Source organism: Helicoverpa armigera, chromosome 15, assembly GCF_030705265.1.
Source record: "Helicoverpa armigera isolate CAAS_96S chromosome 15, ASM3070526v1, whole genome shotgun sequence".
In the NCBI taxonomy this organism is placed as follows: domain Eukaryota; kingdom Metazoa; phylum Arthropoda; class Insecta; order Lepidoptera; family Noctuidae; genus Helicoverpa; species Helicoverpa armigera.
The window spans coordinates 8,262,156-8,288,185 of record NC_087134.1 but is presented as its reverse complement, the minus strand read 5'-3'; the positions used below and the strand labels follow the sequence as shown (position 1 = coordinate 8,288,185).

General features: G+C 37.9%; 4 protein-coding genes across 5 annotated transcripts; 1 reads left to right on the top strand and 3 right to left on the bottom strand.

Annotated features, from left to right (window-relative positions):
* The first annotated feature begins 12 nt into the window (after positions 1-12).
* LOC110371187 (FAS-associated factor 1) lies at positions 13-19,778 on the top strand. Of its 2 annotated transcripts, none has more exons than XM_064038163.1 (17): positions 13-59; positions 6,231-6,318; positions 6,729-6,797; positions 10,358-10,481; positions 10,844-10,969; positions 11,239-11,410; positions 12,213-12,357; positions 12,809-12,943; positions 13,613-13,739; positions 14,107-14,252; positions 14,688-14,842; positions 15,195-15,331; positions 15,717-15,879; positions 16,223-16,319; positions 16,734-16,874; positions 17,225-17,302; positions 17,646-19,778. In XM_064038163.1, exons 2-17 carry the CDS (start codon positions 6,280-6,282, stop codon positions 17,724-17,726), a joined length of 1,935 nt encoding a protein of 644 aa, XP_063894233.1. In that variant the 5' UTR covers positions 13-59; positions 6,231-6,279; the 3' UTR covers positions 17,727-19,778. The 2 variants fall into 2 exon arrangements, with proteins under 2 accessions (XP_063894233.1, XP_063894234.1); XM_064038164.1 differs by having other exon boundaries at positions 20-59; positions 12,809-12,934.
* Positions 2,923-6,222, bottom strand: LOC135117869 (uncharacterized). Its single transcript, XM_064038268.1, has 6 exons — positions 5,515-6,222; positions 5,216-5,428; positions 4,847-4,924; positions 4,116-4,181; positions 3,327-3,413; positions 2,923-3,110 (listed from the first exon to the last, which is right to left on the bottom strand). Exons 1-6 carry the CDS (start codon positions 5,558-5,560, stop codon positions 2,923-2,925), a joined length of 678 nt encoding a protein of 225 aa, XP_063894338.1. The 5' UTR covers positions 5,561-6,222.
* Positions 18,901-24,226, bottom strand: LOC110371199 (ionotropic receptor 75a). Its single transcript, XM_049845379.2, has 6 exons — positions 22,991-24,226; positions 22,746-22,913; positions 22,229-22,449; positions 21,836-22,047; positions 20,555-20,826; positions 18,901-20,276 (listed from the first exon to the last, which is right to left on the bottom strand). The coding sequence occupies exons 1-6, from the start codon at positions 23,689-23,691 to the stop codon at positions 20,039-20,041; spliced, it is 1,812 nt and encodes a 603-aa protein (XP_049701336.2). The 5' UTR covers positions 23,692-24,226; the 3' UTR covers positions 18,901-20,038.
* A 148-nt stretch (positions 24,227-24,374) lies between these two features.
* Positions 24,375-25,942, bottom strand: LOC110371213 (lanC-like protein 3 homolog). Its single transcript, XM_021327352.3, is given in 2 exon segments — positions 24,375-24,899; positions 24,902-25,942. Coding segments are annotated over 2 exon segments (1,329 nt in total). The 5' UTR covers positions 25,773-25,942; the 3' UTR covers positions 24,375-24,441.
* Positions 25,943-26,030: the final 88 nt, after the last annotated feature.

Here is a 26,030-nt window from a genome sequence, read left to right as displayed (position 1 = left end):
TTTTAATGATGGCAATGTTAGTGTTCTGCTGTTTGTCGATGGTCAGTGTTTGAGTGATTCACAGAGTACTTTTTATATTATGAAATAGAGGTCCAACTCGACTACCAAACTAAGTAAGACAAGTGGCGCCTTCTGAACGCAGGTTTAAGAAACTATTTGTCAATATATATACATATAGCTACATAAAGCAGTGGTTACTGGGTCTAGGTAGATTTTTGTTTCTTTTTGTTTAATATTTATAAGATGTTTTTCAATAAATAAAACACTGATAACCTTTAATATAATTTATTTTTTTCTTTTAAAACATTTCATGTATAATTTTTTCGCTTTTAGCTTATAGGAATCCGTATCATCATCACACTCTCTCCTATTTATTAATATTTTATTAATATCTTTACAGTAATTGTAAATAAAGAATCTGCAGGATATATTGATTAAAAAGTCTATTAATTTTTCTTTATGAATTTCACATTTTATGAAATCGAATTTCAAATGTATAAATATTAATGTTTTGATGAAATCTTTTAAATATTTTTTCCAAACATTTTTAATTATTGTGTAATTTATATCCTGCAGATTCGAAACACAATTTAAGAGAGAGTCGCTGGGACTGCAAAGCCATTTTTATTAGCATACTCTCTATATTTTAAATAATCGTGTTCCTGATCGGACATTAAATTTTTTACATTCACTACAACCCTTGAAGACTTTCTTCTTAGCGGTTTTAATAAAATAACCGCTAACATATTGTAGCCCCCAATTATACGGGGTCGCTTTTGTCTTCAAGGGCTGTAAATTCAATGTCCGGAATCTCAGAGAGCTCACAATTTATTTGTTCTTTGCAGGCCCCGCTTGTGATGAGAACTTCATGCAAAGCGTGGCAATTATCTGCCTCACAATTTGTCCCTGGGGCATGGACACTAGATAGGCTGTTTATTAAAAGGCTGCTAAATGCTGCTTCAAATCCATCTGGAGTAGGGTTTACGTTGCGGCATCCTTGACTCCTTATCGATCCAAAAATTTTCTATTGGATCCTGATTCAGATGCCGCAACCAAACCGATGTCACTCCGTACTTCGCAGCAATTTTTTTAAAAGCAGTTCTATTCCTTCTAGTGTCCATACCCAGTTACTAAGGTGGGAACATACTCCACATTCGAGGTTTTACATTCACAAATTTCATATTTTTAAAAATATTTTGCCTCCATCCATGTTTTGTGATGTATTGAGTTCGGCGTCGCAGGTCCCAGCAGTGGTTTACTGTGCTTCCTTTTCCCGAAGCTTCCGTTAATGGAGTCAAAAAGTTTGTCAAAAAACAAGATGACGTCCGCTGTATTTTGCGCATCTTGAGAGATTATTCCTTTTCTGCAAAAATAAGAAAAAAATTAATAAATATTCCTCACACGTTCTTACAACGCAATCTAGTCCCAAACAAAGCATTGCTTGCTTGTAATTTGGGTACAGCAGACAACCAATAAATGAACTTATATAAATATAAATATTTTATAAATAACATAACATAGTGTACATATGTAGAAACACCCACACACATAAATGTTTGACTTATGCGGGAATCGAACCCGCGACCTCCTGTGGCAGGCAGATACACTGGCTACTATGGCATCTAGTCATCAATAAGAAACTTGTTATTATTAAATCTGAACTGGGAGCAGTTTTAATTTGTGAAAACTTTTACTATACAATCTTCCGCCCGCGGTTCTACCGCATCCCGTGAAAGCTACTTCGCGCAGATTAAAAGTCACTTTTAGTCTTCCTCAATAAATGAGCTATCTAACGGTGAAAGATTATTTCAAATTAGACCTGATCGACCTTGGTGATTGGATTGGTTCTTCAGATTAGCATGGTTAAGAAAACATACAAACAAAAAAATCTTCAGCTTTATAATATATAAGTATCGATAAAATAATGCAATGTGAAAACATTATGTAATAAAGTTTATTTACCTGCTAGGTAGCCCATATTTGATGCTACAGTTTGGCTGAATAGTTGCGTAGCAAATTTAACTTTCATCCGTGGAATTTTACTGGGAATGCAGTGGGAGTCTGTTAATTTTGGCACCAGTCTTATGCCTTTGTAGCCTGGGTTTTCTTGGTGCAGTGCAGTTATGTGTTCCCACTTTGCCATTAGCATTTTGTTGTCTTTTTTATATAGTAGATTTTTCGTTATTAAATTATTTCTTATACATTTCATTAAGTGAGGTGGGTCATACAAGGGAATGATTTCCTGTTTATTTATTAAAATAATATTTCCCTCAGGTTCTTCTGATTTTCTTAACAGAATACCTCTTGTTTCTTGTAACAAGAATTTAATGCAGTTAACATTATTTGTTCCTTGGTCGCACACTGTTGCTACCACATTAAGACCAGCATTTTGTAGTTCTGTGATGACAGCCTTTAATTGTTTTGCCAGTTCTGGTCCCTTTGTGGCAGACTGAGAAAATGTGTATGCAACGGGTTGCTTATAATTTTATAAGTCCTCTTATCATAAATACCTGCGCATGATCTGCATACTCAGGCAGTGTCTCTTGCCCATTGGTTACAAACCCACTCACTCTGTCCTTCCTTTCATTGTATGCCACATTCGGTTTTAGTGACATTTCGTCAAAAGAACCACACATAATTTGTGCTCTGGTTTCATTTTAAGTGTGGCTTTTTTATTTGTGCCATCAAATTTTTATTGATACCAGCATTTATATCTGCCATATTAATTAATTTTATTAAAATTTGGCGTGATGGCAGGATAAAGATTTTCCTCAGGAATCTGTATCCTTTTGGGCTTTGCTTGAGGATAGTCAAAGCTACAATTTTTCCTCTAATGTGAAACGCCGGCCTTTTTCCTTTTTGTGCTCCCTGAACTGCAGCAAAGTTAAAATTTTGATGTGCTAGACATTTTGTCTAGAGTTTCTAAAAATTGAGGGTTTGTAGTAATATTTTGCAGGGCCTTGATCTTGATTGCCTGCTTTTAACCTTGCTACGGCATTTGCTGAGTTTCACACCAACTTGCAGCATTTTCTGATACAGAGCACGCTCAGTTTTCGTAACAGCAACCTGTTTTACCGCCTTCTTACTAACACATTTAACTTTGCGATGCACTGAAAAAATAATAAGAATCATATGAATAAAATTGCAGAATTTAAGAGTACATATGAGTGAGATAGCATCAAAGCTAGTTGTGTGTGAAAGTATCCCATGATTGAAATATGTATTAAATCTATAAATCAGTACCTAGTTAATAAACCATGATAGTGAGTGTAACAAGCAAACTCAGCTTTGAAGTTATTAAGTTTGATTACAATTGTGTTGCTTACCAAGATCTTTCACCACCTCAACATTTTCTTCTTCACTATGAGGCTGTCTATCACTGTGTACAGACTGAGATTCTGAAGTGACAGGATCTGAAAGGTCATTAACATATTTGGTAAGAAATGTGTGCCTATTATATACAAACCAATTAAGCTGATGATCATTACCATCATCATGAATGTAGCAGTTCATATTGAGTAACCATTATTTGAATCATATTGAATTAATTAAAGCCAGCCCACTACTAGACAAAGTTACTTTTTCTTTTATATAGTTTATAATATCAACTAGCGACCCGCCCGGCTTCGCACGGGATAACAGTATTTCCCCAGTATTTAATGTATGTTATTATACATAAAACCTTCCTCTTGAATCACTCTACCTATTACAAAAAACCGCATCAAAATCCGTTGCGTAGTTTTAAAGATTTGAGCGTTCATAGGGACATACAACATGACACATGACAGAAAAAGCGACTTTGTTTTATACTATGTAGTGATAAGGATGTTAACATTTTAGGACTTATGCATATGACATATAAATGTAATTTAACAAACTGTATTTCATCAATCACTCTTGTCTTAAGGGATAGGTTTATAGAGAGGCTAGTTTACTTTAATTGTTTGCAAAATTATAACTCAGGAACAACAAAAATAATTCAATTTAAGATGATTTTAAGGTAAATTAGCACATTTATCGAGAGAGGCTACATTTTATCCGGGCATGAAGGAGTTCCAGGACAGAATATGTGTAAAATAATTGCTGATTAAATGCTTGTATGTAGGATCACTCACCAAGATTCTCTTTCATTTGTACATCTTCAATTGAACCTTGTGAGTGTATATGTAGATGCGCAGGTTCTGTAAATAATAATATTCAGTGATTAGTATATGTTATTATTACATCATTTATTGCTAGTGTCTATCTATCAATTACACTATATGCTGTCCGCATGGGTGCCGCATATTATGCACAAATATGTTGACATTATTGAAAAGAAACAAGTATTAAACAAAACAAAGTAATACAAAAGTAAATTATTTCAGACATGGTAATGGTTTTGTATGCCTAAGTGAGAGTAGTAGAAATCATAATTGACATGTACCTTGAAAACTAGACGTTATGGATACCACATATTATGTTTGGAACATTTGATCTATGATTCATTACCTATTCATTCAGTCAAGAGGGTACCAAAATTGTGTAATGCAGTGCTATTTAAGTATTACAACAAATTAAAAATAGCAAAGGATTTTTGGTAAATGTGACATTCAAGTTACTCAATTTCAGCCTAATTTGTAGGAATAAATGATCTTTGAAATAACTTCACTCAAAAATGGCTGGACCGATTTGGTTGAAATTTGGTATGTAGATAGGTGATACCCTGGATTAAGACATAGGCCACTTTTTATCAATACACCATGCGGACGAAGCCGCAAGTGGAAGCTAGTACATACGTAATGTAAATGTATGTATGTATGTATAAAAATGAATTGCTTGTTTATATGTATATGATAAAATATACCTTTTGATGTAGACGGTCCTGAAATCTGAAGAGGTCTTAGTGCTCTTTTTTCAATGCTGAATTTCGAGCAAGATAATCCTGTAAACAACGATAAAATAATATGAATTATAAATATAGTAAATTTTGAAATGTAATATAGAAACTCTTGTATGACATACTGCGTACATACAGAAATTGTGGCTCCAAAGAAATCTCTATTCAGATGTTTTAGACTTACTGCAGCTTTTCATTTTGTGATTTGGAAAGTTTACTTTAAACTCAAATAACATGACTGTTTATTTCTTTCTAACATCAACTCTAGAAATTTGAGACTTAGGTACTCTTTAAGGTAAACAGGTACCTTAATTTGGGTATTTTACTAAAACTAACCTGGCATGTTTTTTGTAGGTACAGCTCCTTTGGCAAGTCGGTTATTCCGGCACCAATATTTTGGTTCGAAATGATCATTACAGACGCGGCGGTATTTGAAAATATGGTTATTTTCAAGTTGCAAAATGTCACCACCAATATGAAAGACCCATGTATTAAATAGCTGCCTATCCTTATCTGGATTAGGGAATTTATGTAAATACCCCGTAGTGTCTGAAAAAAAGGGTAACAAGTTAGAATTCAGTGGAGTCGTGACAAAATGACGACTATTTGTTTTAAGGATGTTGATAAATGCTTACCTAAGCCATTTGTACATCCGGGAACACAACACTTTCTATTAGACATGATAAATATTAATTATCACAAAACGGGTCAACGAGTCCTATCTCAAGCACAAAATTCACAAGATTTCGATCACCTCAAGCACAAAATCGACACGGCCGAAGGAGCAGAGGCTCAACTTAACGGACTTAGGTGGATAAAGCACTAATAGGGATAAAAATCTGGAAAAACAAACAAGACACCGAAAAGCACTTCAGCGCAAACCGGCAGCCAAATTTGTTTGATTGACAATTTTTGCATAATGTTGCATGTAGAAAATGGATTTAATGTTGCCAGTAGAAAATAAATTCTTGAATTTTATTTTATTTCTGGCTAATTGATAATAAACATTAAATTTTAGTAATTGCTTCAATATGCAACTCAAAATTTTTATTATTTATTTTTTTATTTTAGCTGAAAAAAAAGATAGGGTAAGAGTAGAACCAATAAAAGATGTGATAGCGCCCTCTTACACACCTAAGCATAACTACTACGCAATCGCGCATCATCGTCATTACAAATAACGCCATCTATATTTCAGTTTCTTTAATATCTTACATTATAATACTACCAAATTAAAATGACACTTCCATGTAAGGACCTCAATGTATTTACTGTCTCACTTCATTTTGCAGACCTATAATGATACGTTTTCTCGTTTGCCACTATTAAGATTGTCACCCCTGGAGTGATTTGTCGCAATCGCAAATGTCATAGTATTTTTTGAGCTCAATAATATCAGGATGGCAGAAAACAGAGAGGAAATTCTAGCAAATTTTCAGGTAAGAGTGCCTTTACAAGATAGCCCTTACTGAATTTTCATATGAACGTCCATTGGTGTTTCGGAAAGGTTATGTAGTGTATAACAACAGTGACTCTTAAATCTCGTTTATCTCTTTGTGCTTTGGTCTTATCGTAGTTTTGAAAGATTTTTTAAAAATTTCTTTGTCCTTTTTGTATTACTGCATAGGTTTTTCGATTGTGAATCATGGTTTTGACACGTGTTATACGTTACGAATTGTGCCTTTATTATTTCTTTGTGCTTATTCGTTGTGAACTTCCTTGAAATCGCTAAGCTACGAGGTAGTACAAGGTAAACCTTGTGGTTGGTGTTTACTACGCTATACAATTGCGTAGTTGGTATAATTAAGGCAACATTATACTTTTATATAAATGGAACTATGTGTTGTAGGGTATAACAGCCATAGAAGATGTTGCTGAAGCTATATACCATCTGGAAGAAGCAAATTGGGACTTACTTGTAAGTACACAACTTCATTATTTTTAACTTTTAACTCTTGCCTCTAGAAATTATAAAATGTATCCAATTTCTGATACAATTCTTCATAACAGAAAATTCCATTTGTACACAAAGGGATTTTTAGTTTTCTTTCTGGCATCATACCCATATAAGGGATTGTTTATATTTTTAGTTGTTGTAGATGTCATGTGTGTCATGATCAGAAAATATTGCTGTTTAGATATCAACTGATATTGCAAGTAAACACACTGGTTTGTTGCATATCTTTCTTTACAACTAATAAATTAGTTGTGCTTTGTAGAAACTAGTTTGATGATTATGTATGACCTTAAAATTTGCATGTCATGTAGGCCTCTACTATGATATTAGGTCTATTCCTAACTTGTCTATGTAACAATTTAAAGAGAGTTGAATGTCTCATATTTATCAGCTTGTACCCATGTTCAGAGGGGACTTCTACCCGCACCCAATAAAAAAAAACTTGTGTCATTCAAATGCATAAATAAGTTAAATAATAGGAAACTTTCATGATTTAATGATAATGACTGCCAATTATCTTCTATCAAGTGTAAATGCCATAGAACAAGATTTTTTTAGACTCATACTATAAACAGTTTATAATATGGTAGTCTTAGGGACTACTGAAATGTTTTTTCATTGTTACATAGCCCATCTATCAAAGAAGGATATAGGCTATTTTTTATCAGGGTGCACAAAGCAGCCCCCATTGGACCGCCATAGCAACCGCAACCGTTATGGCAGAAGCCCATGTTAAATTTAAACCTGTACTGAATACATTGTACTAATACTATGGATTGTTTGGTATTAAAACAAAATTCGTAAATCTTCAATACTCTGCAGAAAGCACATATAATTATACTGCCTCTATGTTTTTAGATAATGTCTAAAGTGCAATTAGTATAATGAGCGTAACCAATAATTTATATTGATTATCAGGTTACTGAAACATCATGCATATTTTATACCAAAGTTAAGACTATTCGTCCTATGGAATATTTCTATTATTGTCTGTTGAATCTGACCTACATTTTAACTGTGTCCTTGACAAATGTAATGTAGGTAAACTCTATTTATAGAACATTTCTTTGTTCTATCTGTTTGGTTTGATTGATGTTCACTTTTATTTCTAAGTATCAGACACTAGTCGATTTGCTGCGGTTTCACCCTACTATCCATACATGGATAAAATATAACTAAGTTACTTGGAAACAACGTAGCTAACCCAACATCATCCTCCGAGCCTTTTCCCAACTATATTGGGGTCTGCTTCCAGTCTAACCGGATTCAGCTGAGTACCAGTGCTTTACAAGGAGCGTGTGCCCTATCTGACCCCCTCAACCCAGTTACCCGGGCAACCCAATATTTTAATTCTTTCAAATCGGTTCAGTATTAAATTAGAGAGGGCAACTAATAAATACTCCACTAACTAATTTGATAGGCAGAGATACAATGAATATTCACAACCTAATCCAAACGATTTCAATACACCCTTACATTAACAGAAGAGAACGTGGATATGGATTCATGTTGCACCATATTTTTAGTTATTGTGAAAGAACGACTTTTTGTTAGGCTTAGAAAATTCGAAAAAATACAGATTAATGTCTGGATACTAATATTTTTTTCTCTAATAAAAAACAAATTATGTGTATAGTCTTAGAATAAATAAAAAATGTCTAACTCACAGCTCAGTACTCATAAAAGATGGTGACAATCAGTGGCGTAGCGTGCGGGGGGCAGGGGGGGCAAATTCCCCGGGCGGCAGCTTTTAGGGGGCGGCAAAATTTAACCAATTAAAAAAAAATTGTCCGCAACTAGTTTCTGCTATCTAACAAAACATTAAAGAAGTTAAAACTTTTTAAACTTAAAATTAATTATTGTTAAAATTTGGTACTTAAAACACACGTGACACTACATTTTACGTAATTTTGGTTTTGAGTCTTAAATAAAAAATAAATAAAATTTCGCGCTCGCTTCGCTCCCGTACCTATTCAGAAACTGTATGCGCTTAATTTTGCATTTGTCAACAAACAAAAAGTTAAGTACGTATGGGCTAAATTTTACGTAATATTTGGTTTAAGTCCGACAAAAATTTCGCGCTCGCTTCGCTCGCGTATTCAGAAACTATATTGTGGCCCTTATTTTTGCATTTGTCAACAAACAAAACGTTAAGTACGTTTGGGCTAAATTTTACGTGATTTTTGTTTTAAGTCCGATAAAAATTTCGCGCTCGCTTCGCTCGCGTATTCAAAAACGATATGCCCTTATTTTTGCATCTGTCAACAAACAAAAAGTTAAGTATACGTTTGGGCTAAATTTTACGTAATATTTGGTTTAAGTCCGATAAAAATTTCGCGCTCGCTTCGCTCACGCATTTGGAATTTTAAAACCTTCAAGTGGCACAGATATAAAAAAAGTCTACTTGAGAACCTCCCCCTTCTGCCGGGGCTGCGGGTTGTTCGAAAGAGTTACCGCGGCTCTGGAACATAAAAGGCCTTCGACGGAACACGACGGTTTTTAGTCAGTATAAGAGTCTGACACTCTCTCACCGCTGCTAACCCATAGTGGGAAGGGTCATTTGATGATTTTTAACGTCAATACAAAAAAAAACCCTTTTTTTGAAGTCGGTTACCTAAAAATGACAAACGGCCAGTAACACTTGTTAAAAAAAAATACACGGGAAGGGGCGGCAAAATCGACAACTGCCCCGGGCGGCAGATACCCACGCTACGCCACTGGTGACAATACAGTTTCTAGTTTTTTCTTTTTCTAATAGAAATAAAAACTGGAAAGAATGTCTAAACAATGCTTGCTTGCTCCATGTATGGAGTAAGTTATGCTACTTGTTGATATAATTATGTGCGGTATAACTAACTATATGTACAGAATAAGTTTTTACAAAACAGTTATGAGTGTTGTTTTTATGACAATAAACTGAAGAACACATTGTATTATGGTGTATTTGGCTTTTTGAAGACTGATTTTTTTGACCCCAACATAACAAATGAGATCTTCATTTGATACGTTGGGGTCAACATAAGGTTTCAGTAAATTTCTAATGCGTGTGTCGCAACTATCTAGGGCCGCCATCTCGAATTTCGCCAAACCCGGACAAACATTTAAAAAAACCCGGACATTTGAGAAACAAGACCTCATTTTCAATCCATATGCCATTACCATTTGACATTAAATTCAATGAGGTACTTCCTTACATGAAAAGTGTCCGGGTTTTCCACGGACACTTCTTGAAACCCCGCCCGGACGGCCCCCGGGCGGCCTCCAAACGAGGACAAATCCGGGAAAACCGGACGGATGGCAACCCTAGTCGCAGCCAGCTGGTTAAATTGCCAATCAATCAAACAACTAGCTTTTGACTGAATAACGCCAACCAATAATTTTGCCAATTGGTTGATTCAATGTGACAGTACTATGTATGCTCAGCTCAAGTACCTATTTAAAATCAAGTGACCATCTTACCACCAGTTAACAAATATACAAAGCATTATGAAGTAATTTAAATTTTGACAATATGTTTGCAGGCAGCCATCAACCGGGTGATGCCACAAGATGGGAACAGCTCAGCGGCACAGGACAATGACACTCATGACGTTGAGATGATAGACGATGATATATCTGTGATAACTCCAAAAACTCACCCACCAGGTATGTAATTAATTACTCTACGTCCCAAGTGAGCAATCTGAGGCGAACACGAAGCGACGCGGCGCAATTTCCTTTATAGTGGCCAACGTGACATTGCGCTCAGCATTCATCATCGCGGTTCGCTTCGTGTTCGCGCAGGACTCAGTCTTGTTTTATTGCATGGTTATATGGATAGGATAGAAGTTTTTTTTTTCTATTCAAAGGTCTTTTTTTTATTTGTGACTATACTAGTCACAACACATAGTATCTATTTTCATGTATAGAATCTGTTTCATCATTCCCACGGATTAGGGAAATGTAGTTTCATAAAATTTATTTGTACTATACTTTATAAAATATTTATTTTTTGTTATATTCTGCAGACCGGGAAGACCGTAATCAAGCATCAACTTCCACGCCTAATTATAATATCACTCCCATCGTAGAACTACAAGTTCATTGTAATAATAAGATACATGAAGTCAAAATACCTGGGAATGCTTCAGTTGGTGAGTACTTTAAAATTAATAGATTCTTTGTTATCAAGTATCTAGCCAACCAGCATGCATATTATTTACCAATTTTTAAATTACCTATAGTAGTTCATCTAATCCTTAAAATAATACATTATGTCACCTAAGACGACCCACTGACCCAATTTTCTAACACATTTTAATAAAAAAGTCTATTCATATACAACCTTTTAAAATGTAATAGCACTAACTACTCATAGAGAAATTCAAACCAGCAACATTCAAACATACAACCTCTTTCTCAGGTGATTTAAAAAAAGAACTGGAAAGGATTTGCGGCGTGCCAGTGTGCCGGCAGCAGATATCGGGGCTGGGCGGCTCGCGGGCCACCAACAATGCACCGCTATTGAGTCTCAACCTGCCGCAGAACGCAGTGCTAAGATTGAAGGCCGCCGAACAACTTATGGCGGATGACGAGTAAGTACAGAATGTTTTACATAGTAAGTTCAACCGGTTTGAGCTAGAAAGACATGAATCTTGCTGCTCAATGGAAAAGCCTTTTGCCAGATCGTCGAGTCCAACAATGTCTCAAAATAGACATTGGAAAGTCAAGTCCTTTGGTGTATATGTATAAGAAAACCCAGGTTCGTTTGCGTGTTTTCCGAACTCAAATGATATCGACAACAATTATTTAATCATCTATCTAAATCTATTGGATAATATACGATGTCTGAACTTAAGATATTATCAACGTCATAAAAGCTTGATGATGATTGAAGATTTTTATCTAATCGTATCCGTTACAAAATCTTGGCAATTATACATACATGCAATTTTGATAAAATTAGATGACGTTTTGCATTTAGGTATGCAATGATGTCTAGATTCCTTTACAAATTATAAAGTCATCGTCATTGATGTATTATAATCATAAGGACGTCGAAATAATAACTGTTGACCTGGTGAAGCAGAGTTGCACCGGTTAGAAAAGCATACATATGTTTAATTAAAGCTCGTAAATAGTCGTATGTCTTCTCAAGAAAACAATATTTTTGTCTCTTAGAGCAGGCAGGCACGCAACTGGTTATTTCTGTTTAACTGCCTCCAACCATTCTTGTCTTCTCGCCATGAAAAAGTACCTAACAAAAATTAATGTTCCCTGCATTTACAACTCGCACATTTCTAATTGTTATTGGATGATACTTTTAAGATTTGTAGCTTTACCGTTTCCCAAAAAAGCGAGCTTTCAAACATGATTTTCTATCGCCTCATCTACCAGGGTAGCAGAAAGGCTGACGACGACATACGTGCTGCACGTGAAGGTAGAAGACAAGGACTACACCCTCAAGTACCCGGGCACCAAGACCGTGCAGGAGGTTAAAGGCGACATATATTCGTTAACAGATATACCTGTTAGGCATCAGGTAAGTGATTTCTTATTACGTAGCTCATAACCAACAAATAAAAATCTACTGGGACTCACTCTTGCACAGGCTTGCACAGAGTCGGTTTTGTGAAGCATATCTTACCAAAACTTAAATTTAAAAAAGGACAGCCAAGTTCAATACAGAAATTATGCTTGGCTGTGTGCTTCGTCGCAAAAAGAATAGATAAATAAGTGCTAAGTTCTATGCAAAATCGAAATATTAAAATGTGAGATATTAAAGAAGGACTCTGCCAGTTTTTATCAGAATTAAAAAGTTGAACTGAACTTACATAAAATGATTGGTGGCATGAAAAAGTTGTAATGAAAACTGACCAAGTCAAATCTTTAAGAACACCTTCAATTATAACAAAGACATATCTAAAATTATATGTTATGTATGTGTATTTCCTTGTCTCCTTAACATAATATTTACTGTAAATTTCCCGCAGGTATGGACAGGCTGGCCATCAGTCCCAGGTCTAGACGACACAGTGCTAGCGATGGCGGGCCTCACGCTCCCGCAGCACGAGCTGTCAGTGCGCCGCGCCCCCGCCAAGCAGAAGGAGTATAAGAGGGTAAATACGGTAATGGGTTCTTACTAACATTCTGTGTGTATGTTTGTGTGTGGAGTAGGGATGAGTAGCCGTAGAATATATAAAAAAAATTTGTATGTAGTCATCATCATCTCCCGAGCCTTTTCCCTTCTATGTTGGGGTCGGCCTCCAGTCTTACCGGATTGAGCTGAGTACTAGCGCTTTACGAGGCAACTTGCGGCAACCCAATACCCTTTGTTTAGACTGGCTTCAGACTATAAATATATGTAGTGTGGAAGAAAATTACTGTTTTATTGAAGAACTGAACTAAATTATTTTAATTCGTATAGAATGGTTACTCATCCCTGTTCGCCAATGCTTACTAACCTACTGCTATGGAATGCAAAAATGTTAATACTGTTTCTTCTCTTGCCAGTGCATGATATGCTAAATGAAACGGGCAAAAGAGTAAATAAGTGTCTACCTACAGAGTTTCTTGCATGTTCTTTACAAAGAGTTGACATAATAATATGAATTAAAAAACAAGGATTAAAGTTACACTGAGGAGTAAGAAAGGAATAACTATACATTTTCTTTGTGTTCAACTTTACTCCGTGTTTATTAATGAGTATTAGAGTTTGACGATTCTTCTGTTAAATTATTTATCTTAGAACATATTCCACTAACTCGCCATACAAACGAGATTATATGTCCTTACAGATAATAGTGGAGAGCTCGGACAGTGAGAACAGTTCCGTGGAGGAAGTAGAGGACACAGCTGAGGGGTACACCGCTGAAGATGACATGTTCGTAGACCTGGTGCAGTCCGAGAGGTTGCAGCCACTTAGTAAGTACTGTGTTATGTGTAAACGGTTTGAGATTGAGCCATTTTCGATCTAAAAGTTTTGAAAATAAGGTGGAAATTGGTGTGAAAGTTGTTGACCAGTAAATGTTAAATTCTCATCACAAAGTCATCAAGAGGTATTGTATTTGTGGATCATTTTCATGTTCTAAATGCAAGAAATTAACAACGAGATTATGCGTGTATCGATATCCTCCCACCCAAAAAACGACAGTTTTTAATTAATTGAGCAGAACACTAAATTTTATTGCGCATAAAACTAAACATAACAGCACAAAACACTAAATATAGCTGCACATACATTACAAAAACTGGGAAAATCACTCTCTACAATTGGTTGAACTGTGTCCAGTGTCGGAGAGCGTGGAGGACGAGGCGCTGGGCTGCATCGAGTTCGGGTCGCGGTTCCGCGCGCGCTACGGGCCCAACACGCCGCACTTCTTCCCCGGCACGCTGCACGACGCCATCAAGGAGTCCTGTCTCAAACCTGCGAAAGAGGTATGTGCCTTTATCTAACTGCTATATAAATCCATTCATTACAAAATATGTCTAATTCAAACCGTCCCAATAATTTCACTACCAAGATATCATGCAGATAAACAATTTTTTCTAAATAGAGTGTAAACCCTTCTTGGCGACACCTGACTGCCTCTTGCTGTATACCTACAAAGCAATGCAAAATTCGTAAAATTAAAGTACATATTCATTCATAAAAAATGGTTGCCATGCACTTTCTTATTTATTTATTTATTTATTTATTTAGTCCTTTTGTTGAGGTTTATCACTTTTGCAAAACATAATTATCACAAGGTGTCCTCCACCATTTTAATCCTCCTATAAAACAGAAATTACCTTTAAGTGTATGTTTATTTAAAGCCCATATAAAATACAGATACACATATACATACATCAATACTCGACTTCTGTTAACAGCGTAAACTACTAGGCGTATATCTACACCACGAGCAGTCGGTTCTATCCAACGTGTTCTGCGCACAACTGCTGGGCTGCGAGGCGGTGCTGCAGACCCTGGCCGCCAACTTCATCGTCTACGGCTGGGACCTGTCGCATCCTGATAATAATAATATGTTAGTTTTATTTAAAAATTGAAGTGAAATTTGATATAGACAAAAAAAAACTAGCGATGACTCAGTACATAAACGGCTTTAATTTGAGCTTCATTGAATTCAATAAGGTTCTTTTTTCCTTACGCTCCGCGTTAGAAAAGTAAACTCTAGCGGCATTTGAGCTTACAGAATCTTTTGTTAAAATTTGCAAGATACTCTTTTGGTTAACTGAACAAAACGGAGACATGAGGATAATGCAATGTTTACTAAAGAACTTTTGTTACCGTTCTATGCTCTCGTATTTTGTTGCTATATATTTTATGGCATCATTAGTAAAAAGAAGCTAAATCTAAGTAAAATATATTTTTTGCAGGTTACTATCATCAGTAGCAAACGCACTGGGTCCTGTGGCGAGCATGACGATACGCAACATCCCGGTAGAACGGCTGCCGGCACTCGTCATCATCATGCGAGTACGCTCCAACACTGAGATCTACTCCGTCATCAATGGTAAGATATTACTGCCGTACACTATGTTACCAGCAGGCCTACTGAAACACGATAGAACAGTAAGAACATATGATCAGCAATCTACGCATGGACCGTACTGGTCGACCCATAATATGTGTCATTTATGTGGTGTACTACAATCATTTTGACTGAAAATCATCAACTTATTTCTCCCTCTAGTGGATGCAGCGTGAAAAAGGCTCAGATTCTTACTGACTAAAACCCACCATGTTTTTTTCCAGAGCCCTTTATGTACTTAGGCCACGATAACTCGCGTGTACTGCACATAATAGATATACAATAAAAACTCCCTTTAGCAGTAACCTGATGGTATTGCAAAAAGACCGCCACAGATCCCCAAATTAATTTACCCTAAATATTGCAGGTAACGTCGGTGTCTCAGAGCTGCTAGGCGGGCTGGTAGAAGCGTTAGAGCGGTTCAGCTCCGCGCGCGAGGACGAGGCGCGGCTGGAGCGCGAGAGAGACGCCCGGCAACGCGTCAAGCGGGAACAGGACGAGGCCTACCAGCGGAGTTTAGAGGCCGACAGGTAAAAAAGATATGGTATGTAAGACCACTCGGTCTTACATACCATATCTTTTTTACACTAATAGCAGAGCCCAATATTTTTTGTATTTGTTAATTTACGATAGGAATTTGACGTTACTTGTATTAGGCTTATGTCAAAATTCTGTGTGTGAAAAAAAAACGCAATAGTTTTGAAAAATTATATCACTGTTGGAGAATTACACTAGTTCCAAGTGACATAGGCTCTATTTTTATGGGTAAGGGAATAAGTTACCGGGACTGCGGGTGAAAACGCTGAAAACAAAAAACATTTTTAGACCACTAAAAATAGGACAAAGGTTGATTAAATATATTTTGTTTTACAGAGCTAAAGAAGAAGTAAAGAAAAGGGCAGAACTAGAAAGAAATCAAGAATTAGAAAGAGCCGAGTCAGAAAGACAAATGGAGGAAGCGAAAAAAGAGGTAAGGTTTCTTGCTTACACTATGTTCTATATGTAATAGATTCGTGCTCATTTTATTTGGTTTCTCGGCACGGAACATGTCATTGCATAACACTATAGTTTCGCCACATGAGCCTCACTTAGTATTATTTTTCGTGTTGATATCGTTGAGTGATAATAGGAATTGGATAGAATTTTGCAACAGACCGTAAAGGTGTATCTACACGGTGCGAAGTACCTTGCGCATGTTGAGGCACATGCGCAGATTACAGTCATTTTAAAAACGTGCGGGTCCGGCGACTCGCGTATGTACTAAAGCAAGCTATCCACCCGCGTGCTATTATCACTTGCGCATGTTAATTTGCTGCAGCTACATGCACCGTGTAGACGCACCCTTAAACCCAGTATTAGTGTTAACAAATGTTGTTCCTTCCAGGCGGAGCGCGTGGTGGCGGCGCGGCGCGTGCCGGCGGAGCCGCTCGACGCGGCGGCCGACGTGGCGCGCATCCGCGTGCGTCTGCCGCCGCCGCACGAGCGCTGCCTCGAGCGACGCTTCCACGCGCACGACACGCTCGCCGTACGTACACACATGTTTACACATAGTGAACATCTGACTAGTCTAATCCAAAGGACATTGGGGACGGCTTTCAATTGAACAGAATGCAGCTGAGAGAAATTCGTCATCATCCAAGGCCTTTCCCAACTATGTTGAGGTCGGCTTCTTGTCTAACCAAATGCAGCTGAGTGCCAGTGCCTTACAAGAAGCGAGTACCTATCTGACCTCCTCAACCCTTACCCGGGCAACCCATTACCCTTTGGAAAGACTGGTATATTGGCTTCTGACTACACGTAATGACTACCAAAAGCAGATTATTGTAACCGCTTGTGTCGAAGCGTAAATCTTAATGTTGCTATCCTTGTTCACAGGCGTTACTAGATTTCCTCGCATCTAAGGGCTATCCACAAGAAAGTTACAAGGTTATCTCTAGCTGGCCTAGGAGAGACGTAAGTTTTTATTTATTTACTATTTTCTTTCCCCGGTTTTACCACTGAAATACATCCCCATATATGCTCACCATCTTAACTACATTTCACCTATAATATATAAGGGGATCCATAAATTGCAAGAGGTGTTTTTGTTATTATTTTCTGGCCCTCCCTACTTAAAACTAGTTATAAATATTATTATCATAACGATTACGCTTAAGATTAAATTTTAAGTATGTAAAAACTGGATTAAATCTTTAACGTAAGATTAGATGAGATTTGACTCGACCCCCATAAACATCTCACGTATTTCATGAACGTTGTTTGATATTACATTAACCTCGTTTCTTTCCCCGTTCAGCTGACACTGGAATCTCCAAGCAGTACACTGAAGACGCTGAAGCTGTACCCTCAAGAGACGGTGATGCTCGAGGAGCGGTGAAACGCGACCGCTCGCTCCGTCGCCGCACACACACACTACTAAATCTATTACGTCACTACTGGCCGGACAGTAAAGCTTTCGTTGTTGCCGCCGATAGATGGCGCTGATTTCAATTAAGGTACCATTATCATCCTCCGAGCCTTTTCCCAATCATGTTGGAGTCGGCTTCCAGTCTAACCGGATTCAGCTGAGTACCAGTTGCTTTACAAGAAGCGACTGCCTATCTGACCTCCTCGACCCAGTTTCCCGGGCAACCCGATACCCCTTGGTTAGACTGGTAATTAAGGTACCAAAAGTCTCGAAAATCTTCAGTACAGCCTACGTCAATCTGTCAAATTTCTTCAATAGATTTTCAACCTTATCACAATAGCGCAAGGTTGTGTCACAATGTTTGATTGGTAAAATTTGTCAGATTCGGGTAGGTTGACCTGTGTCTGTATATTTGTCCACTATTTATGATTTCTGTAAAGGCCGATTTTTCAATCGCCAGATAACTTTTATCCGAAGAATATGTTTGACGTTTTGAATTGAAAATAATATGTCAAAACACCATAGTTGTTCCCCAGATAGAAGTTACCTTATGATTGATAAATCGGCCCTAAATAAAATTTCTATCGACGACTACAATAACGAAAGCCTTCACTGTGACGTCACAGCATTCAGATTGGAACCCCATTCGCTCTGTTCTTCATAAAATATCTCACGCTATACTGTACCGAAACACTATCTGTGGTATTTTGTTTATATCAATTTGCAGTTTTAAATATTATATAATTTGTAAATTATTTCTTAAAATGGACTGTATAAAAGTAAAATTCGAAATAAGAGTTTCAATTTTAAATACGTTTGCATTAATATGGTAATTAATATTTTCACTCGCTGTATTTCTAACAATGAACTTTTACTACCTAGTAAAGTCAATTTTTCAAGGGTTTTAAATAATTTAAATAAATGTTTGTGAATATTATTTGCGGGACTCTTATTTCGAATTTTACTAAAAATGGCATACGTCAAGAAATGTTTTAGTTAAAAGTTGCATTTCTAGGATAAGAAACTCTTTCCTGTCTTGTGGCTTCCGTAGAGAACGCCGTACTAGGCGAAGTTAATGATAAAACTAACTTCAAGGCTGCCTCTCCACTTCATAATATTGTAGTATTAAATAATTGAGAAAATGTTCTCTGCATAATGCAGCTATGTACTATCGAGGCAGTCCTGAACGAGATCATTACATTTCCCATCATATAGGTTATGCCATAACTAAATTGTAACTACATGTAAACTATTTATTAAGAAATGTGGTAACAAAACCACACGTTTTACCGATATCGATGTATTGATAACCATACAAAATAGCACGAAATTAAATAATGTGACGTTCTGTTTGATAACCAAACTAATGGTACTATATGCGTGTTATAATTTCTAAATAGTTACTTGATATTGTGAGTTTAACATTCATTGTTATTCGAGTTTGAATCTTGTTGTGCATCCATAGTGTTTATATTGCGTTGCCGCCGCGGACGACGGAGCTCCCGCTGCGTTGTGAGCTTGCATTGCGAACAATACTGACAAATAAACGGACTCTTGTTTGTATTCAGTGCAGCGTTAAACATCCTCATTTATATACCTATATATAAATGATCGTTAGCTTAATATTGTACATTGATTAATTATTTGACTGGCTCTAGAGGCGGGCGATAAACACAATGTTCTGACCATTTGTTACATCACAATGTTTTAAATAGCCAAAGAGCTGCGTTTAAAGGAGTTTTAATATATTGCGTCTGGCAATGTGTTTATCCCTCGTCTCATAGTCAGCCATGTACTGATCTTATGTAAACTTCATTCGAGTAATGTGGCCGACTCGTTCCAGCGTCAGTCAGCCACACTGCCGTGTATTATATACATACATGATAATAGTATAAATTATTATGAACGTGGATATCCCTGCAGTTTTGGATGTTTGTAATTTTTTCACAAGTCCACTCTGAAGTGTATCTGTGTAACGCGAGGAAGTTATGTACCCAAAATAATAAAACTGATGGAAGATTATTTTTCGTTTATTTATTCTTAACGTTTGACGGCTATGTGTTTTTGACTAGAACTAGACTACGTATTTTTTTTAATCTAAGCCACCTATAAGACTTCTAAAAATATGACACACAGGGTGCAGTTTCTAAAAAGATAGAGTTATTCTACCAAATGGTCTACTGATGGTAGAACAAGTATCCGCATTTTAAAGCGTTCTTGTTGCAAGAAAGAGTTAGATGATTGCAGGACATAATTTGCTATCAATATGGTAACAAACTAAGTCAATTTATAAAATCTCTCAACCCCGCCCTCTGAACCACTCTATGCAATACAATCTCGCATATCAATAGCATTATAGACAGGATCATGCCTAGAGCCAGCACCAACAGCGGCGTGGAGAACTCGCGGATGCCCACACAGAAGACGCTGGAGTCCGGCGTGTGAGCACATTCCGGCATCGGCTCGTCTACGTCGGCGCGCAAGCGCTGAGGTAAGCCCGCTTCGGAGAATCTGCGTATGCTGCAAATTACAAACTTGTATTTGATTAGGTTGGGCATTCTACAGGGGCAAACTTTCAAGTGTCTGGGAACTTGGAAGAAATAAGAATCCACCAAGTTTTGACTCTCTCCTGTTTGAAAACCATTGCCACTGCTGTGGTGACTATATTTTAACCGACTTCCCAAAAAGGAGAAGGTTCTCAATTCGAGTGTTAATTTAGTACAAGGTAAGCTTCGAAAGATCGTGTAATCAAGATTTTCCGTGCAGTTCTAGCGTCCTACTTCCAAATCTCAACTTACGCATAAGCAACATGTTCTCTATACTGCGTGTTCTTCCTCATCACGACGCCCATTCGCTGCAACGGGTACATCTGAACTAAAGTAGTGTCGCAAATCTCTCGCTCGTTAAACGTGGCCTTTATCAAAGGGAACGCAACACTTGTGTCGATATGTATGGCGTAGCCTCCTCTTCTTACTAAGTCCATGCATTTTTCCGCTGGGAAGTAGTTGTGTTGGGTGGCTGTTACAACCTTCTTGTGGTACAGTTCTATGGCTACTGGGTCTGTGGTACGCTGTAAAAGGGAACTTGATGTTGAAGTAGTTATGTTCGTCCAAAATAGGGTACCTAATCCTGCCGGACTGACTAAAGAAAAATATTAAAATATGAGGTACCTAATTAAGGGCCGCCGTACACGGACTGCTCGAGCAGTTAGCGGCTGAGTGAAATACACGGACCGCTCGAGCGGTCGGCGTCGACTGCTTGAGCTGTCGGTTGTTGACTGCTCGAGCTACGACCCAACTGCTCGAGCAGTCAAATGAGAAAACAGACGCCGCGAGGCCGCAAAGGGCGGGGGGGAGAGGGAAGTCGGAGAGCTGTCGACTGCTCTAGCGCAGTCAACGGCTCGAGCAGTCGGTGTATGCCTCGCAACCGCTCGCGAGCGGTCGACGGCACGATGGAATTTCATCATGCAGTTGACGGCTTGAAGCGGTCGCGACTGCTCGAGCAGGGGCACGATTCTCCTAATTTTACTTAAGCAACGTACGATTCACGTTCGACTCCGATCCAATCCCGACTCGATTACGATTGAAGCGTATGTGGCATTTCGCTATTTTTTCTTTGAAATAAACGTTTTTATCCTTTTCTGTCATTCTATAATGAATCATTTTGTCTGCAAATGATTTACGATTGCAAAATGATTGTACAGCAAACTACCGTATAGACCAAAATCACCAAAATAGCAGACCAATCGCACACCAATCAAATGTCAATCGAATACGATTGGTCTTTTAATTAGTAGCAGAATGCCCGATACGGTTAAAACTGCTATTGCGATTCGATTTCTATTCGATTTTGACATTATTAACTTAGGAGAATCGGGCCCCAGTCGTGTGTACGGCAGCGAATGAATGACTATAGTTCACTGCGCGGTCGCGGCTTTAAGCAGTCGGTCTCAACTGCTTGAAGCAGTCCGTGTACGGCGGCTCTAAGACTCATTTGCTTCTCTCTTCTTTTCCTTCAGATTGCAGTATATGTACCTATGTAGTAGGGTGTTTTGTTTTCTAGACTAGGTGGGTACTTACTTTGAAATAGTCATAATTATACACAATATCATGAGCTCCAGCCTTCAAATCGCTATCCAAAAGATCCTTCAGCGTTCTTATGTTCCTTGGCGCTTCTAACAGTAGGGACGACACTATAGTAGCGTTGTAGTACTGATATAGAGTCACCGCATACATGAACGTGATGAATATCAGCAGTTTTGTAGAGGTCGACTCGCGGTTTATAGCGATACCTAGAAGGATAAGTTTTAGTAGACCACTTGCTCCAGGTGATGTTAAAAAATAATGAACAGCGATCGACTACGAAAGCAACGGTTTACTGTTTTACTGGTGAGCAAAACGGTCCATAGTTGTTTTAACGATTCCACATGGCGTCTACATAATGAATGACGGTTGTTGGACAAATACGGTTACCTTGTTGACAAATCGCTCCCCAAATAATGATTCCAGCTAAACTTAACGAGGAGTCTTCATTATCCCCCCAGGTGTTCTGCACAAGCAGCATGGCCCACAGTATGACTGCCGTCACCACCAGCATGGCGATGACACAGTACCAGACTATCCCGCTCAGCGGACGAGTGTAGATGGTGTAGAAACCGCCCGGGTACTTCGGGTGACGGAAGATGAAGCTGTGTCTTTATAATGTACAGGTTTTTGAGAATACATAATCATATGCGTCGCGCGATTGGGTAAAAAAAGCAACCTATGGACAAATCTGTCATGTGGAATTGTGAGAAAGCACATCATTTGTTTCTGATAACAGATAAATTAAGCGATAGTCAGACCGGGACCTAAGCTTCATCCTTTCATAGTTTCATGGTATTTCATCAGAAATCGTTTCAAATAAGCGTGTATTAACAACCAACAGAATTCTTTCAAAAGCTCATTCGTTACGACAATCTAGATTACCTAATTATAAACAATATGTTACCTAGACGTCCAAACCTCTGAAACGTACTGCACAAGCTCCCATCTATCGATCCTGTAAAAGATGGGAGCTCCTCCTAGTTCCGCCTGACCGCAGTACAAAGCGTGCACCATACCATCGAACGTGCCGTTGCGTTTGTAACCCCATGAATGTACGCGATGCATGTCGAACCTATGTATTTTAAGAAAAGAAAGATGTATAGCTTTATCCAATCCTCAAGTTGCAATTGGTGACCATAAAACACTCACCGAAAATTGTACATATCTCGCATATACTTTAGTAAAATGAAAAATTTCATTCTATGCACCGTATCAACTTTGACCTGCATGCGAATAGGCTTTTCCATGTACTGTTCTGTGGTCTGGTTCGTTAACTTAGTCGGATTTATTACAACTACCGCTGTTTTAACGAACGCGCCGCCCAGGTCCCATCGGTTCAAGTCCTCGATGTATAATGAAGAATTCCAATGGCCAACCAATCTGATTACATATTTACCCTTTAATTTAAAGCCCGTGTTGTACACTTCGTACAAGTTGTAGGACTGATTCAGCTTATGAGCGACTATAACATCGGAGTCCACTAATATTGGATATCGAGACAAGGCCTCTAAAATTGGCGACAAATGTTCCGCGATTATAATGAATGAATAATCTTTAAATGATACCGTTCTTGAGTCCAAAACAGAATTCCAGCCCTCACAGGAAGTGTCTACCACTATCCCAGTCTTCTTACGGTCCAGTGGTATAATGTACGTTCCATTGGAAATTATTTTAGAACCCGCTATGAGAATATTGTTATCGTTGAATATTTTATGGATACCACTCACGAAATGGTTATCGTAACATTGAAATAAGACAGCATTTTTAATATTTTTATGCTTGAGGATATCGATTACTAAAGGAACTTCTGTTACTGAAAGAGTTAGTAATAAGTTACAGAATAAATTCATTTTGATAAGATCTTTTACGCCGCACAAACTGTAATGTAGAATTTTAAGGGTCTTGACCGTCGTATGAATGTTTAGCAAGCAATAAATGATAACGAATATCGATTAAAGATTGAAACGTGAATGACAAGAAAATTGAGAATATTACTGGTCTGCTGTTAGGCTGATAACCCACTGTGATGCATAGCGACAGATTACTACTGCTGTCTGCTTAGAGTAGATAGTTTAGCTCATGTATCAAGTCGTGACTTTGCGAGGGACCTTTATGAGATTCTCTAAAATCAGATCAAAGAAAGTTAAGGACAACTAAAGAAACTATAGATGTGAAGACATCATTAGCGTGTCCTACAACAAACGACAACAAAATATTAAAGGGATTTTTTCATTGCAATGGGTTGGTGCCTTTCATGCAGCTAAGCATTTAAAATGCGAGATCATTTTCATGCTTCCGTTGACATGGTTGACGTATTTGAAATAGCTGCTATTAGTGTCAACATTATGCTGCATTTATTGGAGCAGCTATTAAATTTTCATGGAAAGTATTATGGCCACAGAATATCTGTGGAACAAATGCCAATAAGACATGCAAGTTTCTTTTTTTCCAATATTGATTCGCAGTCTAAAGTTATTTTGCATCAGTTTCCATTGGGCACTGTATTGTGTTAAACTTTCTAAAAAAGAAAGACTTTTTGCCAGAAAACATTTAATAAATAACTAGACTATAGGGAACAAGCACGTTGAAAATCAACAGGTTCAGAAATTGTAAGTAGAGAATACATCTTGGAAAGGAAATTCTGCCTTATCAGGGACTAGGAGGTCTGCCAGGAAGCATACAGTACCGGCAGAACCTTCATACAAACTCTCTGGATTGTCTGGTAGCCTTGCATCTCTAATAAACTCATCGGTCACCATGAAATCAGCAAACATTTTGGCCCTGTGCAGGTATTTCTTGTCGCCAGTTAATCTATGAAGCAGAAGGAATACATAACCATTGCCACCTACTCCATGACAAATCCCAGGGCCCTTGCGTAACAATCCCTTTGACCACACCACTTCACCAGCCTTCACACAAGCATCATAAAATCTTTGATCTTTGTAAACTAAGTAAGCTTTAGCCATTAGGTAGATGGTTCCTGGGGCACCATGACACCAATGCACCAGCTTGTGGTCACTCAGCCCAATCTCCTCCATGCAACAGGGCCAGTTCCCTCATCAGTTTGCAACGAAGCCAGATACTCTACTGATGATTTAATGTCATGAGCAGCGGATTTGTTGTATCTCAAATATCCAGGAACAGTCAGGAGCATCTGCAGGATGAAGCTAATGCCATGTGCTGCACCAAGGTACTCTGTATTGTAATAGTGGTACATCAAGGGACAAGGGCTCTGGTGTCTCATTGAGTAATCCCTTCCTGAGGCGACAATTACGTCACAGAGCTTGTATAGCTCTTCATTCGTCAAAACCGGTGTCTGAAGTTCTCTGCTCATCCACAAGCAGCCCGCGAGATAGCCAGCGCGTCCGACAAAGAACTCATCTCCACCACATTTCAAGAACTTGGGGTTCATATACTGAGTGTAAAGAGATTTGTAAGCCTTCAGCATATCGGCGGAGTGTTCGTCGCCTAGCTCTTTGTACAATACAGTGGCTAACGCGTACGTGCCGGCATCGCCCAACAGAAATGAAGTCTTATCGCCAGCCGACACTTCTAAGGCAGGTTTTAAGTATTCCAGGCTCTTTTGCACATATATGGATTTATTCTCCGACAGCACTGTGTTTTTAGAAAGATAATAAAACATGTAAGACACGCCGGTGATGCCCACATACAAACCTCCATCGACATTCTTGCGAGAAGGATGTAAGCGTTTAGAAATATTATTCGTATATTCGCCGATCTGATTAATGAACTCTTCTTTGTTAATCGTGATAGAGTTACCCGGCTTGTGGTCGTCGTAAGGGTTTGGAAAGAACCGTACCATTCTCCTTTCGTCAAAAGTTGTATTTACTGTGGACAGCAAATCTACTGTCAATATATTCTTAAAGGTACGGAGTATAGTAGAAGAAACCTTTTCGAAACTTTTACGCATCAATGCAACTTTCAATGCAAATTCTTCAAAATAAAGTAAATATATCAGAAATATGTAATCTTTCAGCAAACCTTTCTTTTGCTATGAATATTGATGCGATATTGTTTTGTTTTTGTATACCTATTTTTGACACTTGCGCTCCATCTTCAATGTTACCAACCGCATCAAAGAAACAGATGCGTTCATGCAATTTTAATTGTCCCGTACTTGCGTGATTTTCTGGTTTTCGAAACTAACAAAGGACAGTAAATAAGGTAT

Bases quoted from the DNA above. Each gene is read 5' to 3' on its own strand.
- LOC135117869 (XM_064038268.1), bottom strand. From the start codon at position 5,560: ATGTCTAATAGAAAGTGTTGTGTTCCCGGATGTACAAATGGCTTAG. The intron at 5,429-5,514 runs GTAAGCATTTAT...CCTTTTTTTCAG, and splicing joins CGGATGTACAAATGGCTTAG to ACACTACGGGGTATTTACAT. The intron at 3,414-4,115 runs GTGAGTGATCCT...ATGACCTTTCAG, and splicing joins ACAAATGAAAGAGAATCTTG to ATCCTGTCACTTCAGAATCT.
- LOC110371187 (XM_064038163.1), top strand. From the start codon at position 6,280: ATGGCAGAAAACAGAGAGGAAATTCTAGCAAATTTTCAG. The intron at 13,740-14,106 runs GTAAGTACTGTG...AACTGTGTCCAG, and splicing joins CGAGAGGTTGCAGCCACTTA to TGTCGGAGAGCGTGGAGGAC. The intron at 15,880-16,222 runs GTAAAAAAGATA...TTTGTTTTACAG, and splicing joins CGGAGTTTAGAGGCCGACAG to AGCTAAAGAAGAAGTAAAGA.
- LOC110371199 (XM_049845379.2), bottom strand. From the start codon at position 23,691: ATGAATTTATTCTGTAACTTATTACTAACTCTTTCAGTAACAGAAGTT. The intron at 22,450-22,745 runs GTAACATATTGT...TACATTATAAAG, and splicing joins TCAGAGGTTTGGACGTCTAG to ACACAGCTTCATCTTCCGTC. The intron at 20,827-21,835 runs GTAAGTACCCAC...TCCCTTTTACAG, and splicing joins ATAATTATGACTATTTCAAA to CGTACCACAGACCCAGTAGC.